Source organism: Meleagris gallopavo, chromosome 1 (assembly GCF_000146605.3).
Source record: "Meleagris gallopavo isolate NT-WF06-2002-E0010 breed Aviagen turkey brand Nicholas breeding stock chromosome 1, Turkey_5.1, whole genome shotgun sequence".
NCBI lineage: Eukaryota > Metazoa > Chordata > Aves > Galliformes > Phasianidae > Meleagris > Meleagris gallopavo.
Window position 1 is genome coordinate 157,834,203 of NC_015011.2, and position 24,060 is coordinate 157,858,262.

General features: G+C 35.0%; 1 protein-coding gene across 4 annotated transcripts in view; it reads left to right on the plus strand.

Moving 5' to 3' along the window:
* DIAPH3 (diaphanous related formin 3) overlaps window positions 1-24,060 on the plus strand; it is a 234,604-nt gene that overhangs the window by 167,427 nt on the left and 43,117 nt on the right. For all 4 annotated transcript variants that reach the window (XM_010728753.3, XM_010728755.3, XM_031557836.1 and 1 more), the window contains 2 exons: window positions 8,400-8,495; window positions 8,919-8,978. In XM_010728753.3, coding sequence (XP_010727055.1) covers window positions 8,400-8,495; window positions 8,919-8,978 — 156 coding nt within the window. The remainder of the gene's footprint in view (window positions 1-8,399; window positions 8,496-8,918; window positions 8,979-24,060) is intronic.

A 24,060-nucleotide genomic window follows, 5' to 3' on the forward strand; every position in this document is an offset into this window, starting at 1 on the left:
GAAAATTTTACATAGAAGTGAAACCTATGGAGATAGTAGCTGAATGGCATTTGGGAAATTCATGTTTATATAAAGGCATGGGAAAAAATAAATAACAGCAAATTTTGAGTGAAAAAAATAGTCAAAACAAATAGCACTCTTTAAAAAAAAATCTACAAACATACCTTTATTGACTTTTGTTCTCATAAGACTTGTCATTTATGTGATAGCAGTAAGATTTCTAAACAAATGTGCATAAAATCCTTGAAACTTTAAACGGTATACCTTGAAAAACAGTGGGAATCTCTGGAGCCATGTTTGGAACATTTTGCAGACATGCAGATAGCAGACTCTTTTCAACAGTGTGTGGAGACAGGACAAGGGGAGATGGCCAGAAACTGGAGCATAGGAAGTTCTGCACAAATGTGCACAAGAACTTCTTTACGGTGAGGGTGATGGAGCACTGAAACAGGCTGCCCAGGGAGGTTGTGGAGTCTCCTTCTCTGGAGATATTCAAGACCCGCCTGGACACCTACTTGTGCAACCTGGTGTAGGGAACCTGCTTTGGCAGGGCGGTTGGACTGGATGATCTCTGGAGGTCCCTTCCAACCTCTACGATTCTGTGATTCTGTGATCAAGGCTCTGTAGTGTGTTCAGAGAAGGACAACAAAGCTGGTGAAAGATCTGGAGCACAAGTCTTATGAAGAGCGAATAAGGGAACTGGGATTGTTTAGTCTGAAGAAGAGGAGGCTCAGGAAAGACCTTATTGCCATCCACAATTACCTGAAAGGATGTTGTGGTGAGTTGGGAGCCAGCCTTTTTTCCCTCGCCATAGGACTAGGGGGAATATTGTCAGGTTGCACCAGGGGAGGTTCAGGTTGGATATTAGGAAATATTTCTTCTCTGAAAGAATGGTCAGGTGCTGGAATGGGCTGTGCAGGGAAGTGGTGGAGCTACCATTCCTGGAGGTGTTCAACGAACATTTAGACGTTGTACTGAGGGATGTGATTTAGTGGGGAAAAACTGGTGATACGTGGATGGTTGGACTAGATGATCTTAGAGATTTTTTCCAAAGTTGTTGATTCTATTATTCTATAATTCCTACTCCAAATACTATCCCTCATCTCCTCCATAAGCAGAAATATATTAGAGTCCTCTTTAATCTCTCTCGAACCACTTGTAAATGCCTTTTATTCTTCCAGTAGGTTTTTTTTTTCCCCCCCGGAATCCTCATAAGTTTCTTCTTTCCAGTGGCAACAGAGAGAAGAAATCAATATAATTACCAAAACATAATTTTCTTTTCCTTAGTCCAAGGCTGTAAAAAAGCCAAGAACCTCTTCTGCCATTGTTGGAAAGCTAGCGGAAGAGAAGGTCGTGTCTCTGACTCTTCTTTCACACTGAATCTGTTGTTGCTTCTGTTTCTGTGCTGTTCACCGTGACACTTATCTTCACCAAGGAATACAGCAGTGGTTTTGCAGAAGTACAATGTTGTTACTGCATACCAAAATATTTGTATTCTGAAGCTAACAAAAGTTAGTTTATTTTTCTAGCAGCTTCTATTTACTGAAAACTGTTAAATGCAAATACAAAGTCTCTGAATGATAAACTGCTGGAGACCAAGACAGCATCCTTACATATTTTATCTTCAATATTTAAATGTGTTTATTTTGACCTCTTTAAAGATGTTTGCTGCCAACAAATGCAGAGGTAGGTGGTCCTTTGAGCTGATCCTCCCTGGTATTCTTGTGCACTTACAGCTGCTAAACAGAAAGGGCCTTGCCTACCCAAAGCTGCATGGAAGATTTCCTGTGTCTAAGCTCAGCTCTGTCACCAGTCAGAATGTTCTCACTCCACAAGTGCAAAATAAGTAACTTTTAAAGTTCCTTCAGCCTCTCATCTCTGTAACACAGCTGTCAGTGTGAGTGATCATTGTGTATATTTTTTAATTTATTAGTTGTTTATAAGTTGGAATGGCAATAGTAATGTATTTCTCTTTACTCAATGAACTCCTTCAGAGGCAAACGGTAACAAAGAAACAGATGTTCATAGACATCTTCACATATAAAAGAATATCTGTAACTGAATATAATATGAGAAGCTAATTTCACATAAGAATGCAAATAGAGTGGTTCTAACTGCTTTCTAAATGCAATTGTAATTGGCAAGTCTCTGCTAATAGGTCTTTTTCATTTGTTTCTATTTTTTTTATTCTCTGAAACAACAGCACTGGAAGTACTTGGCCTCGGCTGATCTGAAAGACGGATTGATTGCAGTCTTTCTTGTCAGTGTCATCCGAGTTGAGCTGTCATGTGCAAAGAAAACAGAGAAATCATACATGAACAGTAAAAATTTGACCTCTTTGTACATAGCTGACTTTGTTCTATTAGCTGTACAATCAGATCATAACCAGATCTTAATCTTAGATAACAGTGCTTAAACATGGTCTGTTTAATTATAAGTAATTAAATAGAAGTAACAAAAATTTAGCATTTAGATTAATTTAGCAGTTCTGTTTTTCTACTAAAAAGAATAAAATAAAAAGAAAGTGGGTCATAAGAAGTTTGAGCTTTTAAATTGACTTTCTGAATATATTAATGAGTAATGTAATAAAGCACACAATATCCTGTGTTGAGTGGGTATTATTTGGAGGTAAACTATTTTATTTTCAGACTTCTATTTTTAATTTCTGATGATTTAATAGAAAGGTAAACTACTTTTTAATGTAGCCGTATTTAGAGTTTCCATTGTAGTTACAGGGTACTTGTTCTATCATTTAACTACAGTCAACAGAAGAAAAAAAAAAAGTTAAATACAATTTCTTGGATTTCAGTTTGTTCCCACTGCGCTCCTGTCTTGTCTCTGGGCACTTTGATGAGTCTGGCTCAGTCTTCTTTAAACCACACAACCCCATCAGATATTTAGGCATGTTGACAGAATCTCCCCATGCCTTCTCTTCTCTAGACTCAAAGAGTCTCACCTCTCTCAGTATTTCCTCACAGGAGAAATGCTGCAGCCTAATGATCATCTTCATGACCCTTGACTGAATTTGCTTAATTATGTCAATTCCACTCATCCTCCAGATGTGTCTCACCAGCACTGAGCAGAGGCAAAGGATCTCCTGCCTTGAACAGCTGGCAGTATTCTTCCTTGGCTTTCTTTGCCCCAAAGGCACATCGCTGATTCCTGGTGATTTTTTCATTTTCCTGTTTTGAATTTCATAAAGAATTCTGTCTAGTCATTTTACCAACTTCTCAAGGTCCCTCTGAATGGGAACACAGCCATCTGGTTCATCAGCCATTCCTCTGGATTTTGCACTATATGCAGACTTGCTAAAAGTGCTCTCTGTCTCATCATTTTTTTCACTAAGTTTGAGAATAAGATGATTTGATTATTTAAAGGGAAATTGGGATCCAACAGAGATACAAAAATAGGTGTACACATCACTAAGGCTTTCTTTTTAATCACTTGTACAGAACCACTTCTATGATCACATTTTACCTTTTGGTTTTTCTATGAGATGAATTAACTTATAGAAGTTAAAATGTTACCAACCTTGATTACAACAAATGAACTTTAAGAATTTGTGAATAATGGAAGCTTGCATTTCGTTCACTTTATTTTAATTTTTTGGAACTTGAATCCAGCTTTCATTCATATGCTCAGAGTCACAAACTATTCGTGTCCCATAAAATCACTGCATGACAACTATATGATGGGACAATTTTAGCAAGAGCAAACAAGACAGAGAGAAACCAGCTCTCCTCAGCAAGAAGATTTATGGAATTAGGTGCTACAGCCTGGAGAAGAGAAGGCTGCAGGGTGACCTAATTGCAACCTTTAGTACCTAAAGGAAGCCTATAACCTGGACGGGAGTCAACTCTTTGAAAGGGTAGATAATAGCAGGACAAGGGGAAATGGTTTTAAGTTGAAGAAGATTTAGGTTGGATGTCAGGTGGAAATTCTTTATTACGAGAGTGGTGAGGTGCTGGACCAGGATGTCCGGGGAGGTTGTGGATGTGGATCCCCTGTCCCTGGAGGTGTTCAAGGCCAGGGTGGATGGGGCCCTAGGCAGCCTGGTCTAGTATTAAATGGGGAGGTTGGTGACCCTACATGTGGCAGGGGGGTTGGAGCTTGATGATCCTTGAAGTTCCCTTCCAACCCAAGCCATTCTATCATATGATTCTATGATATGATTCGGTCATTACGTGAAATCATATTATAATGGTATAATTTCTAGGGCTTTGAAGAACTAGCACAAGCTTACTGCTTTGAGTTGAGCATCAGTAAGAAATTGAGCTTGAATTGAATTCTTTCTGTGATTCTTGTGAGATTTGGGAAGACCTAGTAGGTGTTTTTTCCTGAAGTTGCCTCTGACAAAAGGCAATTGAATAGCAACATTCCTGGCAGAAGCTGAGTTTAACACTTTAATTATAAAGGGAAAGGGAACTGTCCTTTCAGCCAGTCCATCCAAGGCATACTTGACAGCTATTTCAACTTTGCACTTGTACATCAGAAGTTTTCCTTTCTGCATGTATTGTAACAACATTCTTACAGTTAATTAGGGTCAAAGGAGCACTTACGCTGTGTTAGGAGTTATTGCTCTAATTCATGCAGTGTTACTGAAATTCCACCATTTCCTGGACTAACCTTCACATCCCCCAACAATTTCTGTGTAAGACTATATCTGAATCTCACTGGAGTAATGATTCACAGTTCGGGGGGTTACAATAATGCATATTTTGAAACATTTCTTTCTCTGGAAAAGGAAGTTTCTTGTATTCTTGCATTGACTATATGAGCCTTAGTAAGAGCTCCTGCTCTGTTCACGTGTACGTCTGAAAGTGCTTGAAAGTTATGTGTCAGTAGTATGAATGTTTCACAGAATCTTATTGCCTGAGAATCTTTTTAAAACTGAAAAAATTGAACCAGTTCCAAACACTGGGGCTCGCTTCTGCATTGATGGCTTCAATTATCTCCCTGTCCCTGTTCTACTCTCCAGAAATTAAGTTATCAAACACTACACCATTGCTAAAACTTCACTCTTATGATATTTGGCCCTTTGGTTTTTACTCAAATTGGGACCTTTAATCGGTTGGGCATTGCTTTATGGGATGTACTCTTACAGTCAATCATTATTCAAGCAAACCTACAGTGGAGCACTTGAAAGAGAAAAAAAAAATATTTTCTGCTTGCAGATTTTTTTTTTCTTAAATCTCTTTCTAATCAGTGCTTAAGAGTATCTTAAGTTGTATCTTTTTCTCTCATGCTTAGCCTTGTGTGAATAATCTGGGAAATCTCTGCTGTTGTCCCAAGACTGGTATTCACTTGCCTCAGAAGATTTATTATGTTATAGTGAAAGACTTGACATAGCTAAACCTAGAAGGAATTAAATTCCATTTCATCAAGAACTGGGCACAGTGTATTTGACCTGAATTATATCCTCAGCTGAAGAGGAAAAACCAAAACAAAACAGTTTGTATTTTAGTGAGAAAAAAAATTATTTATGTATTTGTTTATTTATTTATTTTGCTAACTACTTAATTGTGAGATTCAGTTATCGATTATTCAGACAAGAAGAACAAACCCAGTAACTTCAGTGCTACAAATTTAATTTTGAATTACATAAAAGCTAGAATGATGCCATAATACCTGGATTTATTTCAAAGATTATATCAAGTCTTTGCTATCTCAGATAACTTGATGAGCATCCCCTGAGTTCTTGCACCCTTTTCCTTCTGTTGCATTTGTGAAATATGAAGATGTTGTGGTTTTACATTGATAGGCGTCTTCCACCATGCTGCTCTCTCACCTCTCCTCCTCAAAAAGAAGAGGAGGAGAAAAGATGATGAAAAAAGGGTCATAAATAAGGACAGGAAGATCATGCACCAATTACCGTCACAGGCAAAACAGATTCAGAATAGGGAGATTAATGTAATTTATTGCCTATTACAAACAGACTAGAGTGATGATAACAGTATAGGTATTAATAGCTAGCTATACGACCTCATAGAAGGTGGTGTAATCAACTGCTGATTTAGGCATCAAAAAACAGCATTTGGAGCCTCACTGAAGATGTAGAAGTTTGAAAAACAAGCTTTCATGCATGTTTTAGTACAGAATAGCAACTGTTAATGTTTTTATTTGCAGTCGTTAATTTTTCTTCAGTAAATCCACATATACTATAATATTATTAGAGGTGTTTCTTTTTTAATTCAGTTTTTATATATGCCATTTTTTCTTCTATTAACACTTTTGCTTGTCAATGAAAACATTAGACGATTTCTGGCTACAATGTATTTCAGATAAGAGAGAAAAATATAGTACCCTTAAATATGTTCCAGCTATGCGACAAAAAGTTGGTTTTTCAGTATTTCCATTCTATTACTTAAAATATGTAATATTTTTTATTCAGTTGGTCTTTTTATTGTATAACAGATTATGCATTTTTTTTTCCTACTGAAATCTGTTATGTTTTTGAAATAACTATGCAATCCATAATAGTCTTAGAAAGGCTTAAAATGAAAAAAAATGACATGCTGAAATAGAATTGAAAGCAATTTTTGTTGTCATTGTTGTTGTTTGTTTTGTTATTACTACCGCCTAAAACAAAGTTTATGAACTCTTCTTTCATAAACAGCTATGGTTTTATTCTGGAGACTGTAATATTATTGAGTCCTTTTTGAATTGTTACTACCCACAATGCTTATGAACTTCCCTCCAAAATTCACATACCTTAATATAACTAATGGCTCGTTCCTCGAGCATCACTTTAAACTGAAACACTCGCTGAGTTTTCATTTGACATGTGAATATTAAAGAATTGTATGAGATCAGATAGAAAAAAAAAGCATAACAATAATAAAAACCACCAAGAAGGTGAATATGCAATCTGAGTAATATTTTAAAGTAAGTTAGTTGCTGTACTGGTCCACTGGTCATGAGAGAGGAAACTTGATTGTGGTAAAGTATATTACACTAAATTCAAAGCAAGAGAAAATCTGTCTTTACTTATATTCTATATCTGCCATGTATTCCATAGAAAATAAATGGGGATCAATGTTATGCAAAGTTATAAAAGATTTTCTAATTTGCCATTATTTCTCCTTACGTATAGCTCTTTAAGTTCAGTAGTTGAGTCTGTAGAGAAAAGAGAAGAAATAAGGGTGTTCTCAGATTATAGTTTCATCACTTTCGGGACAGCATCTTGGAGTAGTAGCAGATGAAGTACTACGAAGAAGATTGTTCTTCCTAGTGGAATATATTTAATAAATTCCAAAAATAAAATAAAAATCATTCCCTAAACACAAGTATACGTATAGAATTACCAAAAATTAAAGAATGGGCAAAATCACAAACAAAATGTGTTTATAAAAATGTAATTTAATTTTGAATCAATGTTGCAGAACATCTGTTGTGAGCTTTAAATATGTTTATATTTCTATAGATTAAAAAAAAGAACACACCTTTTTTTTTATATTTAATGACATTTTTCAAAGCTCAAATTTTGAGAGTAGAAATGTGTTCACTAATATCTGCAAAATCATGTGATGTGTCTGACTGTATCCAAGGTTTATGTTGACCTTGGGAGTTTAGCCTTGTGAGACATAATGAGATTTCTGACATGTAGTTAGTTCTTTATTGCTCTGTGGAGATTTTTCTTTGTATAGGAAATCCATGATGTTGTGGGGTTTTTTGTCCTGACAGGTGTAGAGACAAAGGATGAATTAGGTTAAAATATCTAAGATTTCTGATATGTTTATTTGAGGAAATATAAGTAATGTTTTTAATGCTTGTGTTTAATTATAACATCATGGTAATATTCTTAATTCTTTCAGGGGGATGTTATCCCCACATGTGTAATATGATGAGAAGTATGTTCCTGGACTACATCAATATTGAACACAGGTCATTAAGCATAAAAGGAAAATGGCTTTTGATTAAAGCTACCTATGGATATCATTTTATATCCTATTTAGTCCAATATTTTTCCTTCAGCTTCCCACCGAGAAACAATTTCAACTTTTTATAACAATAACTGAAATGATCTCTTTTGTCTAATACAGCAAATCTCTTAAGGGACAGCTCTTGAAAGCTGACATGAAACTGATTATTTGCAGTTGCAAAAGAGTGCTGAAATGAAAATATGAGTGAAATGACATTTCATTTAAAGCTACAGTTGAGAAAGAGGAATGTGAAATGAATGAAATAAAATATGGCCTAGTGCAATTGACAGAAGACCAAATCTGTTCTGTTTAGTTGTGAGAGAGCAATGTTCTGAATGTTAAAATTCAAATAACTTCAAATAAGTTTTAAATAACTGATTTTAATACTACCACGAATTATTGTTGTTTCTTATTAATATTACTTATGCTTTCGGATTGCTGTGGTTACCCAGAGGGTTCCTTTTCTTTCTCTTACAGAAGGGGAGGAGACTGGAGTGATGGATAGTCTGTTGGAGGCCCTGCAGTCAGGTGCAGCTTTTCGAGATCGAAGGAAAAGAACACCAAGGCCTAAAGGTGAATATTCTATTTTACTTTTTTTTTCTGAATAAAGCTAAAATCATTATGGGTCCACTGGTCTAAAGGCTTTGGGGTTTAATTCTTTCTTGCAGTGATATCTATCTATGAGGGATGTTCAGGCTATTTTGCTGCTATCTGTAGTCCTCTGGAGATCAATGTACTGAACTTAGTGCAGCCTGATTGTTAAGGTTCTTCCATATAGCTATGTATACTTTAAATTTTAGGGATTTATACTAATAACCACTGTATACAGGAGACAAAAGTACATTTGTCCTGCCGGTGCATCAATTTATTCCACTGTAGATTTTGTCCTAGAAATATCTAATTTTGAAATATTTCTGCTTGCTTATGTTGTTACAATACTCCATCCAGAAACTTTCAAAGAGGTGCTTATTTTCCTTTGTTTTCTTGCTTTTGCAGAAATACCACAAAATCTCAGTCCAACCACACAGAGGCCTGTGCTGAAAGCCTGTAACCATGGTAATGAACCATATTCATGAATTGCATGCTCTTTTTAATTTAGCTTATGTAGTTGATCTGTGTTTTCAAAAGATGTCTGTGATATTTTCTGTTTTCTGCTCTAGTGGAACACTAAAACAGTATTGGTACCTTGTTAACATTCATATGAATATTATACCATGAAACAGTACTTATTATGTTGTAAAGCTCTTCTGCCTTTTTTAAGTTTTTTATATTTGTTTAGAATTTGATCATAGTTTTCAATGCAGTAATTTTATAAACCTTAGGAACAATAATGTAAGACATTTCAATCTATTATGTACTTTGTTAGAAAGCAGAGATTGCAGAACATTTAAAATGTTAAATATTTATGACACCACATTGTATAACCTTTTGCATTCCTTCTTTTTGTCTTGGTTTTCTTGGTACTTTATCTGGAATAGTTTAAGCTGTCATTCACTAAAATATTTAAAAAATGATGTTGTATCAGTGACGTAAGAGGAAATTAATCAGTTATTTCATGGAAAAGAATTTCTCCAAAATTTGAGTATGGGTCTTATGCATAAACTCCCAAACAATCCCACTCAATCAGTAGAAATACTCCTCCGCATAAAGTTACAGTGAGGGTATAGATGGTTTTTTTAGCTTTCCTAGATAATCTGCAGAACAGTATTTTAGCTGCATTTTATCTAAGTCTCAAGAATCCAGACTGACTATTTTCAATGGCTCCTAACCTAGTGGTCTCAGTTTATTTACATAGTTTATTTTATTAAAGAAAAATTTTCATTAACCTTAAAGAAAAACAAAAGTCTTCATTTTGTAAGCAGAATGCATTATCTTTTGATATTTAAATACACTTCATAATTTAAAAAGCAAATGCAATCACACTGAGGATATTAATTATACGTCGGTGTTTCTTACCTTTTTATTTCTTAAATGTCTACAGTGGACAAAAAGACCGTACAGAATTTGTCATTAAACTGAAAGTCAAATAATCTAGAGCCAGAAAGACAGGTGAAAGATAATTTAATTCACTTCTAGGAATTGGCCCAAGGAAGAATGAAGTAAATTTGGCAGGTGCTTGTCTGGCACATAACGTACTGATATTTAAATAATGACTACCGAGCACATCTGAATTCTACCCTGTAAGATACCACTTGATGGAACAGTTATGTTGATTGTTGCTTATTTTCAGCCCCTTGTATTCAGCTTATTTATCTGACTACAGGCAGTATAGTTTCGCTTTTCAAACTATAAATGCGTTTGGACAAACATGAGGACTAAGTATTTTGTCTCACGTTAAAAAATAAAGAAAGAACGCAGAACTTTAAATTCTGCAAACGTGGGAACCAGTTTGTATAACTGATGGATATAATCTGGTACTCAAATTTGGTTAAAGATCAGATGTTTGTTCTAGAAAAGTAAAAGTAAATTCTTGTTTTTTTTGTTGCTTTTAATTTAGCCATATTTTCAATAGAGCATCCTGAGACAATATGATTCTAAGATGTTTTAGAATGAATGCAGCTTTTTCTTGAGCATGTCTCATTTTTTCTGGAGCAAGATAATACACTCCTGATCTTTTAATTCTGAATTTTATTCTGAATTGTTTTAAGGAATTCAGTACTATGTTGTTGATTTGTTTGCACTTGTCACAGTATCTAGATGTTGTATCTAACTGTCTTGAGCCAAACATGGCACTGAACTTGATATAATTTCTGCTAAAATATTTGGGCATTAAGTGCTTGGATTTTATTTTGTAAATTATTCTTTTTTTTTTTCTTTCTTTCTTCAGCTGTTGAAAGGCTATGTAGGTAATTCGAGAATGTTCTCTCTGATCATTTATTTTGTTTTAGGAAATTAGAAATTATGTAGGTTGCATATTATCTAGAATGTATACTAGACCCTCAGTATAAAAGTTTGTTTTTAGTAACCTCACTGAAGTTAGTAGTGTTGTCACTCAAACCAAGACTTACAAAGCTTCTTTAATTTTCTGTTACCAAGGAGTTGAGCATTTTATAATGTCAAGTTTGTTTTTTTCAGTCTCGTCCTCTTTGAAATTTGTTTCTTTCACTTTTTGTCTAATGTGGATAAATATGCTGTAACTTATTGTTTCTATGTATACTAGACATTATGATTTATTTTCTGTAGCTCATTTTATATATACTCTATAGTAAAAAGTCTCTGATTTCAGCCTATTTCATAAAAATTGGAGTATGTCACTAGACAGAAAGATTGGTTTGGCCTTTAATTGACTGGCTGTTTTTCCCAACTTGAAATTTCAAATGAATGCTAAATTTTATATCAGTGTGCCAAAAAAGCTACTACCTTAAAATACGTGGAAAGTGATAAAGCACTTTTCTTGTTTGATTCTTCTGATGAGATTAGCAGATTCACTTATAGTGGATATGCTTTATTAATACACACTGCAGATTCATACCTAGAGTGTACTTCTTTGACTCATAATACAGTCAGAAAGAATTACAAGTCATGTGTTGAAATATCAACCTACTGAATGATTCAGAGTGCAGCAATCTCTTCTGGGTAGATGCCATCAAGTTCTAACTAATCTTTCTTGTTCAGAAACAAAATAAAACCAAACAAAAACTGTTTAGTTTTTATGATTAAAGATTTTTCTCTAAAAAAAAAGTGAAATAAAATTGTACTCCAGCACAGTAGATGTAAAAAACAGTGACTTCATATTTCACAGATATGGTAAGGGTGAGAAATGCAGAAAGAATGCCCACTCTCTCCATAGCTGTAATATAAATGGCAACAGGAAGGTAGTTTATTTCATCACTGCCATCATTATCCTCAGTACAATACTCTCAAGATACCAAACTACCTCCTAATGGTGAGGCTAAACCAAGTCTTTTTAAAAAAAAAAAAGTGAAAAACAGAGGAGCAAGCGAGCACTAAATAGCGCTAGAACGGAGAGTAGACATTTTCTCCTTTCATTAAATGGATTGCTAAAAAGAAACAAACAACAAGTAGTAAATGTAGTCGAATGATAGCCATTGATTGGTCCTTTTCCTCCTTGTGATTTTTTTTTATCTCCCCTAAAAGCTCTGGTAATCTTCACCTGGTATTTCTGAGTATTAGCTCTCATGCTGCTTCCCAGGGTGGCCTCTTGGCTGTGTTCTTTTATTTTCAGTTCTACTGCACTTTTCTTTTATTGAACAGATTGTCCTTTTTTTTTTTTTCCCCCTTAACACGATGTGTGTTTTCTTTTGTCATTTAATTCTGTCCTTATTTCTGTGATCAGAATTACCTTAGGAATACAAATCTTTTCAATAGATTTTTGTTGGTAAGATTTGTATATTTATTTCCTTTGTTTCTATTAATGCTCTTTTGTATTTATTTTACTAACAGCTGAATTAAATTTATACAAAAACTGCCTGATAAGGTTACAGTTAGCTTTAAATGAAAACAACCATAAACTGTGGAACTATTGCAAAATATGCTTTTGCTGTAATTGCTTGTCAAAGTAGTGTACAGCTCTAGTTGTCTGTTAATATAGTTCTAGTGTTTTTGTACTTTTGATTCAGTAATATCAAATGGAGAAGCTTTGTCTTTTGAGAGCAAAGCACTTAATTGCCAGTGATCAGGATTTTGAACATTATAATATCTTTTCAAGCAGCTAATAGCTAACGTATATCTGAGTCTATCAGTTATTTAAAACAACAATCAACATACATTAGCATCTTGCACACTTATTCCAAGTTAGTTACATTCAAATACACAAACAAGCATATCCAAGGCAGCAAAGTGCCCACTGCAGCACAGAAAACTGCATTATTAAATAAGTTTTCAGTGAAGCTTTGCCTGCACTAAGTTCTCTGCTGCTATGGCTACACATTTATTTGCAGTAACATTAGCCAAGGTAATGTTATCTGAAATACATGAATAGAAATTCTATGTACAGCTGTGATTGCACGTATATATATCTCAAATGCAGTGGAAGTGATTTTCTTTACAAGGAGGTTAGATTCAAAATGCTAAGAGTAAAGACAAGCTATAGTAAAATGGAAGTGAAAATGCAGGTTGATTTCTGTGACTTCAAAGGTTGAAAGAAATCTTTCTTTTGCAATCAGCTGGGTTGTGGACTGTGCTTTCAAAGGTCTTCTTTCCATAGTAAAGTCAAACCCCGCTGTAAAGGATAGTGTAAATTACTGTAGTTTTTTGTTCAGCAAACCTGTAAATGACAGAATAATTTTCGTATGATGTTTAGTCTGAACTGTTTTAAATACGTATGTTAAATAAAATTCTTGCCAGCAGTGTTATTCTAATCCCAGTTAAGCATAAGGAAACGTTTTTTTGTTTTTTCTTTTTTTTTCTGTGTTTCTTTCATCTCTTACTCAGAATAGAATTGTCTTCTGAGGTTCATCTTAGTGTCTCTGCTACCTTATTTTTGACAATCATAGATGGCAATGAGCTAAGGCTCATCTTAATTCTGAAAATCAATAGCACAACCACCTGGAGGTCACTATTTTATTTGAGCATTGCTATATATGATAGCATGTGATGATTTACATTTGATCTCAGTTTTTCCTTTAAAAAAAAAAGTGTACGTTGCTGTGTTTCCCAAAATTGCATGCAGGGAACGTTAGGAAATGGTGAGACACTGAAACCTGTGAAGATTTTTCCCAGTACATTTCTTAACGTCTTTCTGTGGCCCTGAAGATGCATTCTTGAACACAATCGTTTCCCCATGGTAGACACTGTTTTTAAGAAATTATTGATATTAGCCTGTTTTTCATTCCATTCATGAGCTAAACATTTAGCTAGATGTTTTTAACTAATGTATGGAAAGAAGAAGGTAGACAAATTTTTTGGAAGGATTTGTGAAGTTTTACTCAACAGACTAGTTTCCTCAGCAAACTTGCAATATCTGTAGGCACTGTTATAAAATGAAAATATTTACTAGGATTTTTGTTAAAAAGAGAAAGATAGTTCTCAACTGCTCCCATTTTAAGACCAAATCTTCACTTCAATATTAACTGCAGAAGTCAAGTAAAACTGCTGCTTATCCTAACAGAAATAATTCCCCTGAAACCATATACAATGTTAATTTTATATATATATATATATATATTTTCTGCAGTAGGCAGCAAAGGTCAGAGAAATTGTGGCCATAGGAGCAAACTTTGCATGTGTGTGAAAAATTATCCACATGAAGAAAGTTAAATTACTCATTTTTATTTGTTTTTTTTTAGAACTAATTCTGCATTGGCATAGTTGCACTCACATGCAGGTTCTCCCAGAGATGGCCCTGTGTAGAATTAACATTCGAAAATGTATGATTAATTTTGTTGCAAAGTTTTTAGCATCTTTATCTAGGGATCTCTCTTTCTTGAAGTTTAATGTTGGAATAGAGAAAGTGGGTCAGAAGGATGAAAGGTGGTGAGAAAGGGTGAAAAATGGTAAAATTTGAGTTTTCAGAGCCTTTTCCAAAAGAAAAAAAAAATAGCAACATCAAGATTTTTTAATTGACTTAAGATTGACATAAAGAAAAACAGGAAATAACCCTTAGAAAAAAGAACAGCCAAATGCTGGAAAATTGATACAGATTCTGCTAAGAATGGAAAAATGAGTATCAAATCAATAGTAAGTGCATGATAGTACTCTGAAAGAAACTGGTATAGAAAGAAAAAAAATTCTGTTAACTTGCTGTCTGTATAAGCCAAACCCAAACTATCAACTTCTTGGTAGCATCCATATTTAGAAAAGGAAAAAAGGAATTGCAATCTTAGAAAAAATGCCATGAGTAAACTCTCCTGCATATCTTTGTCTCTGTGTTACCATGAAGAGTTACAGTGAACATAGTATAAACAAGAAAGAGAGCAGAAGATTTCTAAGAGCAAAAATTCTAAGTGCCACCTTGGACCTTATAATGGGACTTACTCTGCAGAGGTTTGATGAGTTCGTTACTAAAGTGAGATCTTCTGAAGTGTTGGAATTAGACACTCATAAGAACTAAGTGCTTTCATAAATATCTTGCCAGTGTTCATTGGTACTAGTTCAGTAAGAATGCTTCTTTCAGGAGATGCAAGGACATTTTCTGCAAGATGAAAACTGTAGCAAAGAAGTGACATTTGAAAGCAGTGACACTCTATATCCCATAATTGCACATATAGTAAATGTCAGCTTCATAGTCATCTGTCTGGGTAACCAGATTTCCAAAAGGTACCACAGGCAGGTTATATATTTAAAGCAATCCTCTGAATATGCATCAGTGGACAGTCTTAAATCTGCAAAGGGAGCTGTAAATTACCAACAATTTACCCATATTTGTCTTTCCATTGTTTAGTCATGCAGAACTTTCCATTTGAAGACGATTACTGAGCTGATCTGTATAGTAAAGAGGTTCTGTCACTTCTCAGAGTACTTTTCAAATCTCTTCCATATTCGTTAAACAAAGCTTTAGGTATAAATTTACCAGGCCTTTTCCCTTCTGTTTATCATTTTCTGAACATTAAGAATAAGTGGCATCCAAGGTCCTGAAACTTTCTTCAAATGCTTTAGAAACACTGATCCAAACAGAATAAATAATGTGTGTATAGTTTGAACAACACAGTTCTCATTATATTCTTACATATATCATTTAAAAGGATCGCCTTTACTTTCTTTCACTATGTTGGGTTGTGAAATTTCAATAGCAAGATGTTAGAATTGAGTATTGTCTGGTTAATGGTACACTAGGGACAAAATCTGAGATTGATACGGTGTATTGATCCTGACCTGAGTCTTTTGTGACTCAAGCAGTGTCTAGGAAATGCAACAGTGTTCATTCAGTATTTCAAAAGATGCAGAGAAAGCACAAAACATTACACATCAAATTCTTTAAGCACACTTAATTCATCTTTCATTGCCATGTAAGTGGATGTGTTCCCTTAACAGTTTTTTTTCCTCCTTTGGGATTATTTAGTTTCATTCTCTAAGAGGTTGTTGCTACAGAGCAAAAATGTGTAGTGTAAAAGAAGTACTGGAGTTCTATTTCTTCCAGATGTTTGTTGTTGTAAGTCAACATTCAGTGCAAATAAAAGGCATTAAAAGATGCTGGAAAAAAAAACAAGAGCATCATGTGCTTTCTTCCTTTTCGTTGGAATAGGAACACTTGGAAGCTTTACTTTTAAGTTTTGGAATATTCTAAAGGAAAATTTGCATGTAAGATGAACCAGAACTGTTGGCTGTGTCTGTAAGTTACTTGATAAATGTGGTATCATCTTTGTTTCATCCCAAAAATAGATAAGTCTTGCTTATTTCCATCATACATGCCTAAGGCAAAATTCACATCAACCTCCCAGCAAAATAATGAGAAGGCTCAAGAGACTTTCTTGGTGGCTCCTACTTAGAGATCATGAGTGGGAAAGAAAGCAAATACAGGACACAAATACAGCTTTCACATGAATGTCAGAAGGAAAGATGATAGCCAGAATGATCTGAAGTAGTGCAAGACAGTTGGACTATGATTAGATGGTTAGATCCTATTAAAATGGTATTGGAAATCACTCGTATTTTTCACGACAATTCATCATTATCTACATTAAGCTGTTTCTGGCATAGTAAAAGTACTATATATTGCAGCTGTCAAAAAAATTACACAATTCACTTATGCAGCTCATCAGTGGGCAACACCTTTGTGAATACATTACTCTTGCAATCTGATATTTTCACTACTTCTGACTTTCTGCTTTCAGTTTGCACCATACGTACAATCTCCTATGTCACAGTAACGCATGACCCACAAACCTTACCAACTACCTTTCCTTACATTCGTGCAGCTTACAAATCCAAAATGAAAGGCTAAAATATAAGCATACTGGGGGAAGAATATTTGGATTTTGAGGAAAATTGGGCTAATAAAGAGTTTATTCACTTTCAGTGGACATTGTAGTTTGACTCTTGTTCTTGACATAGAATCAATAGAATCATAGAGCCATTAAAGACCATCTAGTTCCAACCAAAAGAGTTGAGTTCCAACCCCCCTGCAGAGACAGGGACACCTTCTACTAAGTCAAAGTCTTTTCCTTTTCTTAAATCACAGTTAAATAATTTAAAAGGGTATATATTTTCACTTCTCCAGTCACTTTGTCACTTGAGTTCTTTGCCATTTGGGAGCAGATACTGGCTAGAAGCACTGCATTTTGTTATAATTGCTTTTCATAAACAGAAAGATGAAAAACATATCAGATAATCTAAAATCAGGATATGCTTCACATTTTGCTCAATGAAGCGACTGTTTTAGTTAAATTTGAGATTGATTTCTACACTTCACCAAAAAATATTAGTGGGAAATGGTAAAGTTTGTATTAGAATCATAGGTATTTGTGTTATGGAATGGAATTAAATCACAGCTGCTTTGGTATAAACATCTTGGATAAAAGAGCTTAATAAAACCATGGGTAAACTATTTGTTGGAAAATTCCTGCCTAGTGGGACACAAATTAATAGGCTGGTATTTTCATGGTTGGAGCTTCCAGATCCCCATATGCATTTTACTTCAGTCACTGGATTAAAGACTGAATGTTTTCTGTGGCAGGAATCATAATCGGCTTTCCTCATTCAATATGAATATTTGAATCATGAGGCTCAGTAATGTTTGTTATTTATAGCAGAACTCTGTAAGCAGAGGAGCTAATGAACAGAGGGAATTTTCCAGGGATATGGAGAGCATGGTTTAAATTTGTGCCCTAAGGGAATAATGGAATCTGGATGAACTGGAGTTAAATGTAGCTGAGTAAAGGTTTTCATAATCATTTTGAAATAGCTACCTTTTCTTACTGTATTTATAATTACATTTAGTGACTGTTTTTTCCCATTTTCTTAGTTTCAAAAGTAATGAAAAGTAATTTATTCCCCAAATACCTTACTTCATTTCCTTGCCAAAATTGCTTTTTCTTCCCCAAAGAACTTTGTCTGGAGAAGTTTATCTGAGACCTATTTTTATTTGAGCATGCATTACTCTTGTTACCAGAAAAGGGAGAGATAATACACTTTTTCTTCCTATGTTCTAAAATATAAGTATTTTTTCTTCCATCTTTTCCATGAGAAAGTTCATGACACCTCTCCTTTCACTCTACCATCATTAGCTGAAAAACTGGGTGAGTCATTGTAACAATTCCAAACCTGCTGGTAACCCGTATGAACACAATGCCAAATTAGGCTGATGGAGGAGCTTGGAGAGGACTGTTAAATTTGGAAGAATGAAATAAGAACTATTTCAAAAGAAACAATGTTTAAAGATTTCCTCCAAACCAGAGCAATTCCTGTGTACTTTTGGGTGGCTGTGGTTGGTTTGGTTTGGTTTTCTGTTTTTTTGGTTGGTTGGTTGGTTGGTTTGTTTTTGTTTTGTTTTGTTTTGTTTTGTTTTTTCCCCAGTTTTCACTGTTAGAATATTGAGACCCTCAGGATCTACTTTACAGATGTACCTAATATCTAAAACTGCAAGTGAAAATAGTATAAACAAAGCACTAAACACGTAAAGTGCTTTTGAATGCTAATTAATTACTTGGGCATATCAGGTCTCCATTTTTAACTGATCTTCTACAATTAATTCATGTATTTAATTTCTTGAAGAATTTCATACCTCATTAATATAGATACCCAATTAGTGAGCTTATGCTTCTTATATTGCATAGAGAGAGGGCCATACCCATCTTAGACAAGAATTAGCTTTTATAAATTGTTAAATAGTGAGTTTAGGCCTCTAATTTTAATGATCTGAAGAAGAGGTTTCTCCATGTTTTAATTCTGTATCTATAATAAAGTTAATAGAAATTGGCACAATGAATACTGAAGATAAAACAATTGTTTGAATAGTTGCTCTTCAAGTTAGTATATTCTGTCCTGAGCAAGGAATGAAGAAAAGAATAAATGAGTTAATTCTATTACAGTGCTTACTTTCTTTTGATTCCAAACTCTAGAATCTTGATACTCAGCTCTTTCTCTTTACTACAGAATGTTTGTGTAATTTATATTTCACAGCTAGCTACTGTGATAATAATTTTTAAGTATGCTAATGTGTTGTTAGAATAGCTGCATAAAAATTAAATGAATTGGTACTGTAACATTATGTTACATATTTATATTCTTATTGATAAGCAAGACTTGAAGTTAATGTTTCATCACTGCTGACTGGTATAAAAATATAATATTTGCATTGAATGTAATCATGGCACACTTCAGAATATATTAAAATAGTTAAAAGCAGCAATTACTTATAGGAATTACAAGAAAGTTGACTAAATATCTGAATTTGGATATGTTAAGTTCATAATTTCATCTTAAAGGGCAAATCACATATATAATAAAGAGTGATATCTGACTAGTTATAAACTCAGTTCTGGCTACTCAGCACAGAATAAAAAGCAGTATGCTATCAGATCATCCCTAGTTTTGTAATTGTACTGTAGATGGTAGTCTTCCCCTTTCCCTAAGAAATATAAAATCATTTTAATTCTGTGTGATCCATCATCAGGCAACTACTCAAAAAGCAGCATTCTTAAATGCTCTCGAATGTCCAGTAGCAAAAATAAATGAAGGGCAGAGTGCATTAAGGGATTTCCAGTTGTGTCTCACAGGGCAAGGAAAACTGCTGTAAGAGAGCTCATGGGATAGCTCCTACTCATACTGCCTTTAGCAATAGCTTCCTGACTAATCAGTCTCCAAGCTTACCCTCGTGCTTTAAGTCTGTTCTTTCTGTTTGCCAGTCACTGACTGAAAACAGGACACAGCCAATTACTCTCCACTGAGCTCACCCAGTCTCTGTTTATCTACCTAACAGCAGTTGCCCTGAGATCATTTTACTAAAAACTTGATATGTAGTGAGATCTCCTATTAGAAAATGTTTTGTTTCAGTTTTCTCAAAAATATATGAATCTTGCAGTTTAAGATTGAATACCTTATTTTTTAGGATAGTTTCCTCTAATGGAACTGAAAACAAAATATGCTGAAGTGTATTTATTTCTTTTCCCCATTCCAATTAACAGACAATTTTAAAATAGAAAAGTTTGGGGAAAAAAGCTTTGTTTTCATTATTAAAAGTTAAAAAATAAACTCCTCAATTAAAAACTCTGTTTTTAATACAACTAGCTACATCCTAACTTCTTAGTTTGGGGTCTGATCTCTCTTCCTGGATCATTTTCTCTTTCCTTGATGGTTATTTCTGAAGCCTTTTAAGAGATACCTAATGATAGCTTTTCTTGTTCCCTACCATATCTTGCCTATTCCTTATTCTCAGCCCATCTTTCTCTCTTACGTCTTGTCCTATCACTACATGCTCTTGTAAAAAGTCCCTCTCCAACTTTCTTGTAGTCCCTCTGAAATCTGCAATAAAGTCTCACTAGAACCTTCCCCAGGATGAACATCCCCAGTTCTCTCAGCTTCTCTTCAAGGAGAAGTGCTCCAGCCCTCTGATCATCTTTGTGGCCCTCCTTTGGACTCATTCCAACAAGTCCATATCCTTATTATGTTGGGGGCTTCAGACCTGAATGCAGTACTGCGGGCAGGGTCTTAAAAGAGTGGAGTAGAGGTGGACAGTCACCTTCTTCACCCTCCTGGACACATTGTTTAAATGCAGCCTTGGATATGGTTGCCTTTCTAGGCTACAAGTGCACATTGCTGACTCATGTTGAGTTTTTCATCCACTGATATCCCCAAGTCCTTCTCTGAAGGGCTGTTCTCAATCCACCTATCACAAAGCCTGTATTTGTGCTAGGGAATGCCCCAGTCCAAGTGTAGGACTTTGCACTTGGCCTTATTGAAACACATGTTTTTTACATGGGCTTACCTCTGATGCCTGCTACGGTCCTTCTGAATGGCATCCCTTCCCTCCAGCATGCCAACTGTACCACTCAGCTTGGTGTCATCTGTAAATTTGCTGAAAGTATGCTCAGTCACCCTCTCCATGCCAGTGACAGTTCCCATACTGGCCCTTGAGTAAGACCACTCATCACTGGTCTTCACATGAATATCAAGCCATTGAATATGACAATCCATCCAATTCCTTACCCATCGAATGGTCCACCCATCAAATCCATCTTAGAGACACCACATGTTGAGATCTCCCATCCAAACTGTATGCCACTCAGGATCTGAATTTTTTCAGAAATGCTTTAAAATGTGCTTTAACTACTTGGAACCTGGATATTTTCAGAAATTGCTGTAAAATGTACTTCAATAACTACTAGCTCTGGTCTTGCACCATATAATCCAACTAGGTTTTCTTGATCCCTGCTTCCACATGCTAGTACATTGAGTGCTTACAGGATATTTTCTCTTATACTTAACACTTTATTGCTTTTAACTTACCCTCCCTTCCCCCTTTTCTTTTTAATGGGAGCTATTTCTTATTTTTAGCTTGCAAATTTTTATTCCCTCAGCCTGCATTGATATAGTGAAATAGTTATTTAAATGTTTGCAGTAAGTAATACATTTCTGCAAGTGATAAGAAAACTTATTTCATCAAGAATACTTTTTAACAGGAATACTAACTGCATTTTTATGGGAAAAGAAATTTAACTAAAATTAGTCTTCAAGTGTCTGGTTTTGTTGAAGCTAAACTGAACAAGTTGGAGAGAACAATACGAAAATATGAGAAATAGTAAAGCTCTTTATAAGAGCTGACTATATTTATGTTAGTAAATGGCGCACTGCACTGACTTATATTTTCAGTGTATGTTGCAGATTTCAGCCTTAATTTTTTTAGTTATTAATGTGGGTTCCTCTTACATCAAATTGAATGGAGTGCAGTAAAATTTTACAATCTGATGTTTTTCTTGGAAAAAGATGAGCAAGCCAGTGGAGAATTGCTCTTCAAGGTGCTTTGTATTCAGAAAGGATTGCAGCCTTGTTGCCCTAAATTTCAGACTTTAAAGGTAATCATATACTATAATCGTATACCTTTATATGAAGTATGCTGACAGGAACTAGAAAAGCCCAGAAATTGGTTGCCTTTTGATTGTTTGCTTCTGTTGAAGCTTGGTTGCTTCTCTGTAGTACAAACATTTCTTCCTTCTCAAGACAAAAAGTTTGGTGGTTCTTACACTAAATATTTTTTAATTAATTGGTATTTGAAGTGCTTTTAATATTCTCTTATTTGATGCATCAAAGAAATTAAAGCTCAGCTTCAAATCTATTGCATTTTTCAGTAAAAAGAGATTTCAATATGTAATTAAAGTAACAGTCATTTTATCCATTGCTTTTGTGAAATTTCCTATCTTTGAGACAATGTGACCTGAATAGTGCAGTGGATTTAATTTTCATGTAAACTTGTGTAGAAGTGGTATATGAAAGTGAATAAATTCATGCCCCCCCCCAAAAAAAAGTTGAAATAAGTTTGAGTTTACTCAGTAAATCAGCTCAGGGTCATTCAGTCAATCTAAGAAGAGAATGTCTATCATTTAAACTTCCCACTGGGATTTGTTGTTGGAGTGCGCATAATACCTCATTACCGATCAATGCTCAGGAGATATTCTGTTGTAATTTGTATTCATGGAAAGCATCTCTATTAACTTTCATTTCACATTTTTTTGTAAATAAAATTCCATTAATTATTAACAAAAAATTGAGTGACCCTCAATACTCTGTTCAGCATCAAACAGAAGCAGTGATTTTTCCAGAATACTTCCTATTTTAAGCTTAGGTTTTCAGTTGACATTACTTACTTCTTTTTTGTTGATGAATTAAATTTTTAGCAGTTTAAGGAAAAAAGAAATATGATTGTCCAACCAATATTATTTATCAAACTGAAAGTTTAAAGCAAGTTACATAAGATTATCTTCCAAATAGCAGGTAGATTAAATATTCAAGTGCTATCGCTGGTGCTTAAGAGATGAGATGAGAAATTTGCATATTTGCTTTTTAAAAATCGCAGTTTACTAAAGAATTTTTCTCAGACAGCAGAATTTACGGTCTTCTAAGTAGTACCTGGGAGAAAGGGGTGATTAGTTTAAAGAAAAGTGTTTATAGTTCTTTGTCTTTAGAAATTGACTTGTTTGGTGCTCATTCCTTTGCTACTTTTGAATATAAAAGGAATCACAGAAATAAATTATTTCGCAGAAGCAGTGATGCTGGAAACAGGATTGTAATTTAGCTTTCAATATTCACTTTTCTTAATCTGCTCTTGTAATAGTCATTCTTCACTGGGAGAAGGAAAAGAAAGCACTTATTTTACAGAAAAGAATTCAGTAAAGTTTTTTCATTTTTACATTTTCTCTGCCTCGGGGAGGTGGCAGCTGACATTTTAGCCTAACTGACTTGGAGACTTCAAGTATACCAGCTTCTTGTGCGCAGTATTTAACTACTTGTATATTCCATTGGCCCAGCTGCTTTAGCATGAATCTGCTGAAGGAGCATTCATAGCCAATATTCAGAGTGGAGTTTGCACTGGTAAAGTCAAAGCATTGTTAGAAAAGCACTAATCCTAAGATGTTTTTAAAGGTTTAAAAATTCACAGCAGGTTCCTGAATTAAACGCGTGGCCAACAGGAAAAAGCAGTGTGAAGCGCTCTGTGTTGTTTGATTTCAAAGTTGGGCACAGCGCTTCCGGAACGCTTTATTTACACCTTTTCGTTTCTGTTGCCATATTTGCAGTTAATTCAAATTCAGCCCAAATTAACAACTCTGTGTGCTCTGGGATAATTAAATTACCGTCTCCTCTTATCTTGGCTCACCATGCAGACTGCTGCCCACCCATATAGCTGCTGCCTTTACCCCACTGCTACAGCAGCTCCGTTATATAGAAATAAATCTTTTCTTCTCCCCATCAGTTGCTGTGAAAGGAGTGTAAACCACCTATGAAAGCAATTAGCATATCTGGACAGACTTCTTGCGTTTCCTTTTTTGGCCATATACCAAGCCGGTTTGGGCTTTTTGTAGGGCTGCATAGAGGAAGGAGTGAGAAAGGTATTTCAGCTGATCCTGCTTGCTGAAATTACCCTTAGTGAACCGATGGGGGAAAAATAATAGCGATAACAGCAAGGATAAGAGGGATGCAGAGAAGGGCTGGGTGATCCCAAGGGGCTGGGAGGAGCGGCGCGGCCCGGCCCGACCCGGGCGGCCCCGAGCAACCCGTGTTGCCATGGCGACGGCTGGAGGCTGCGGCC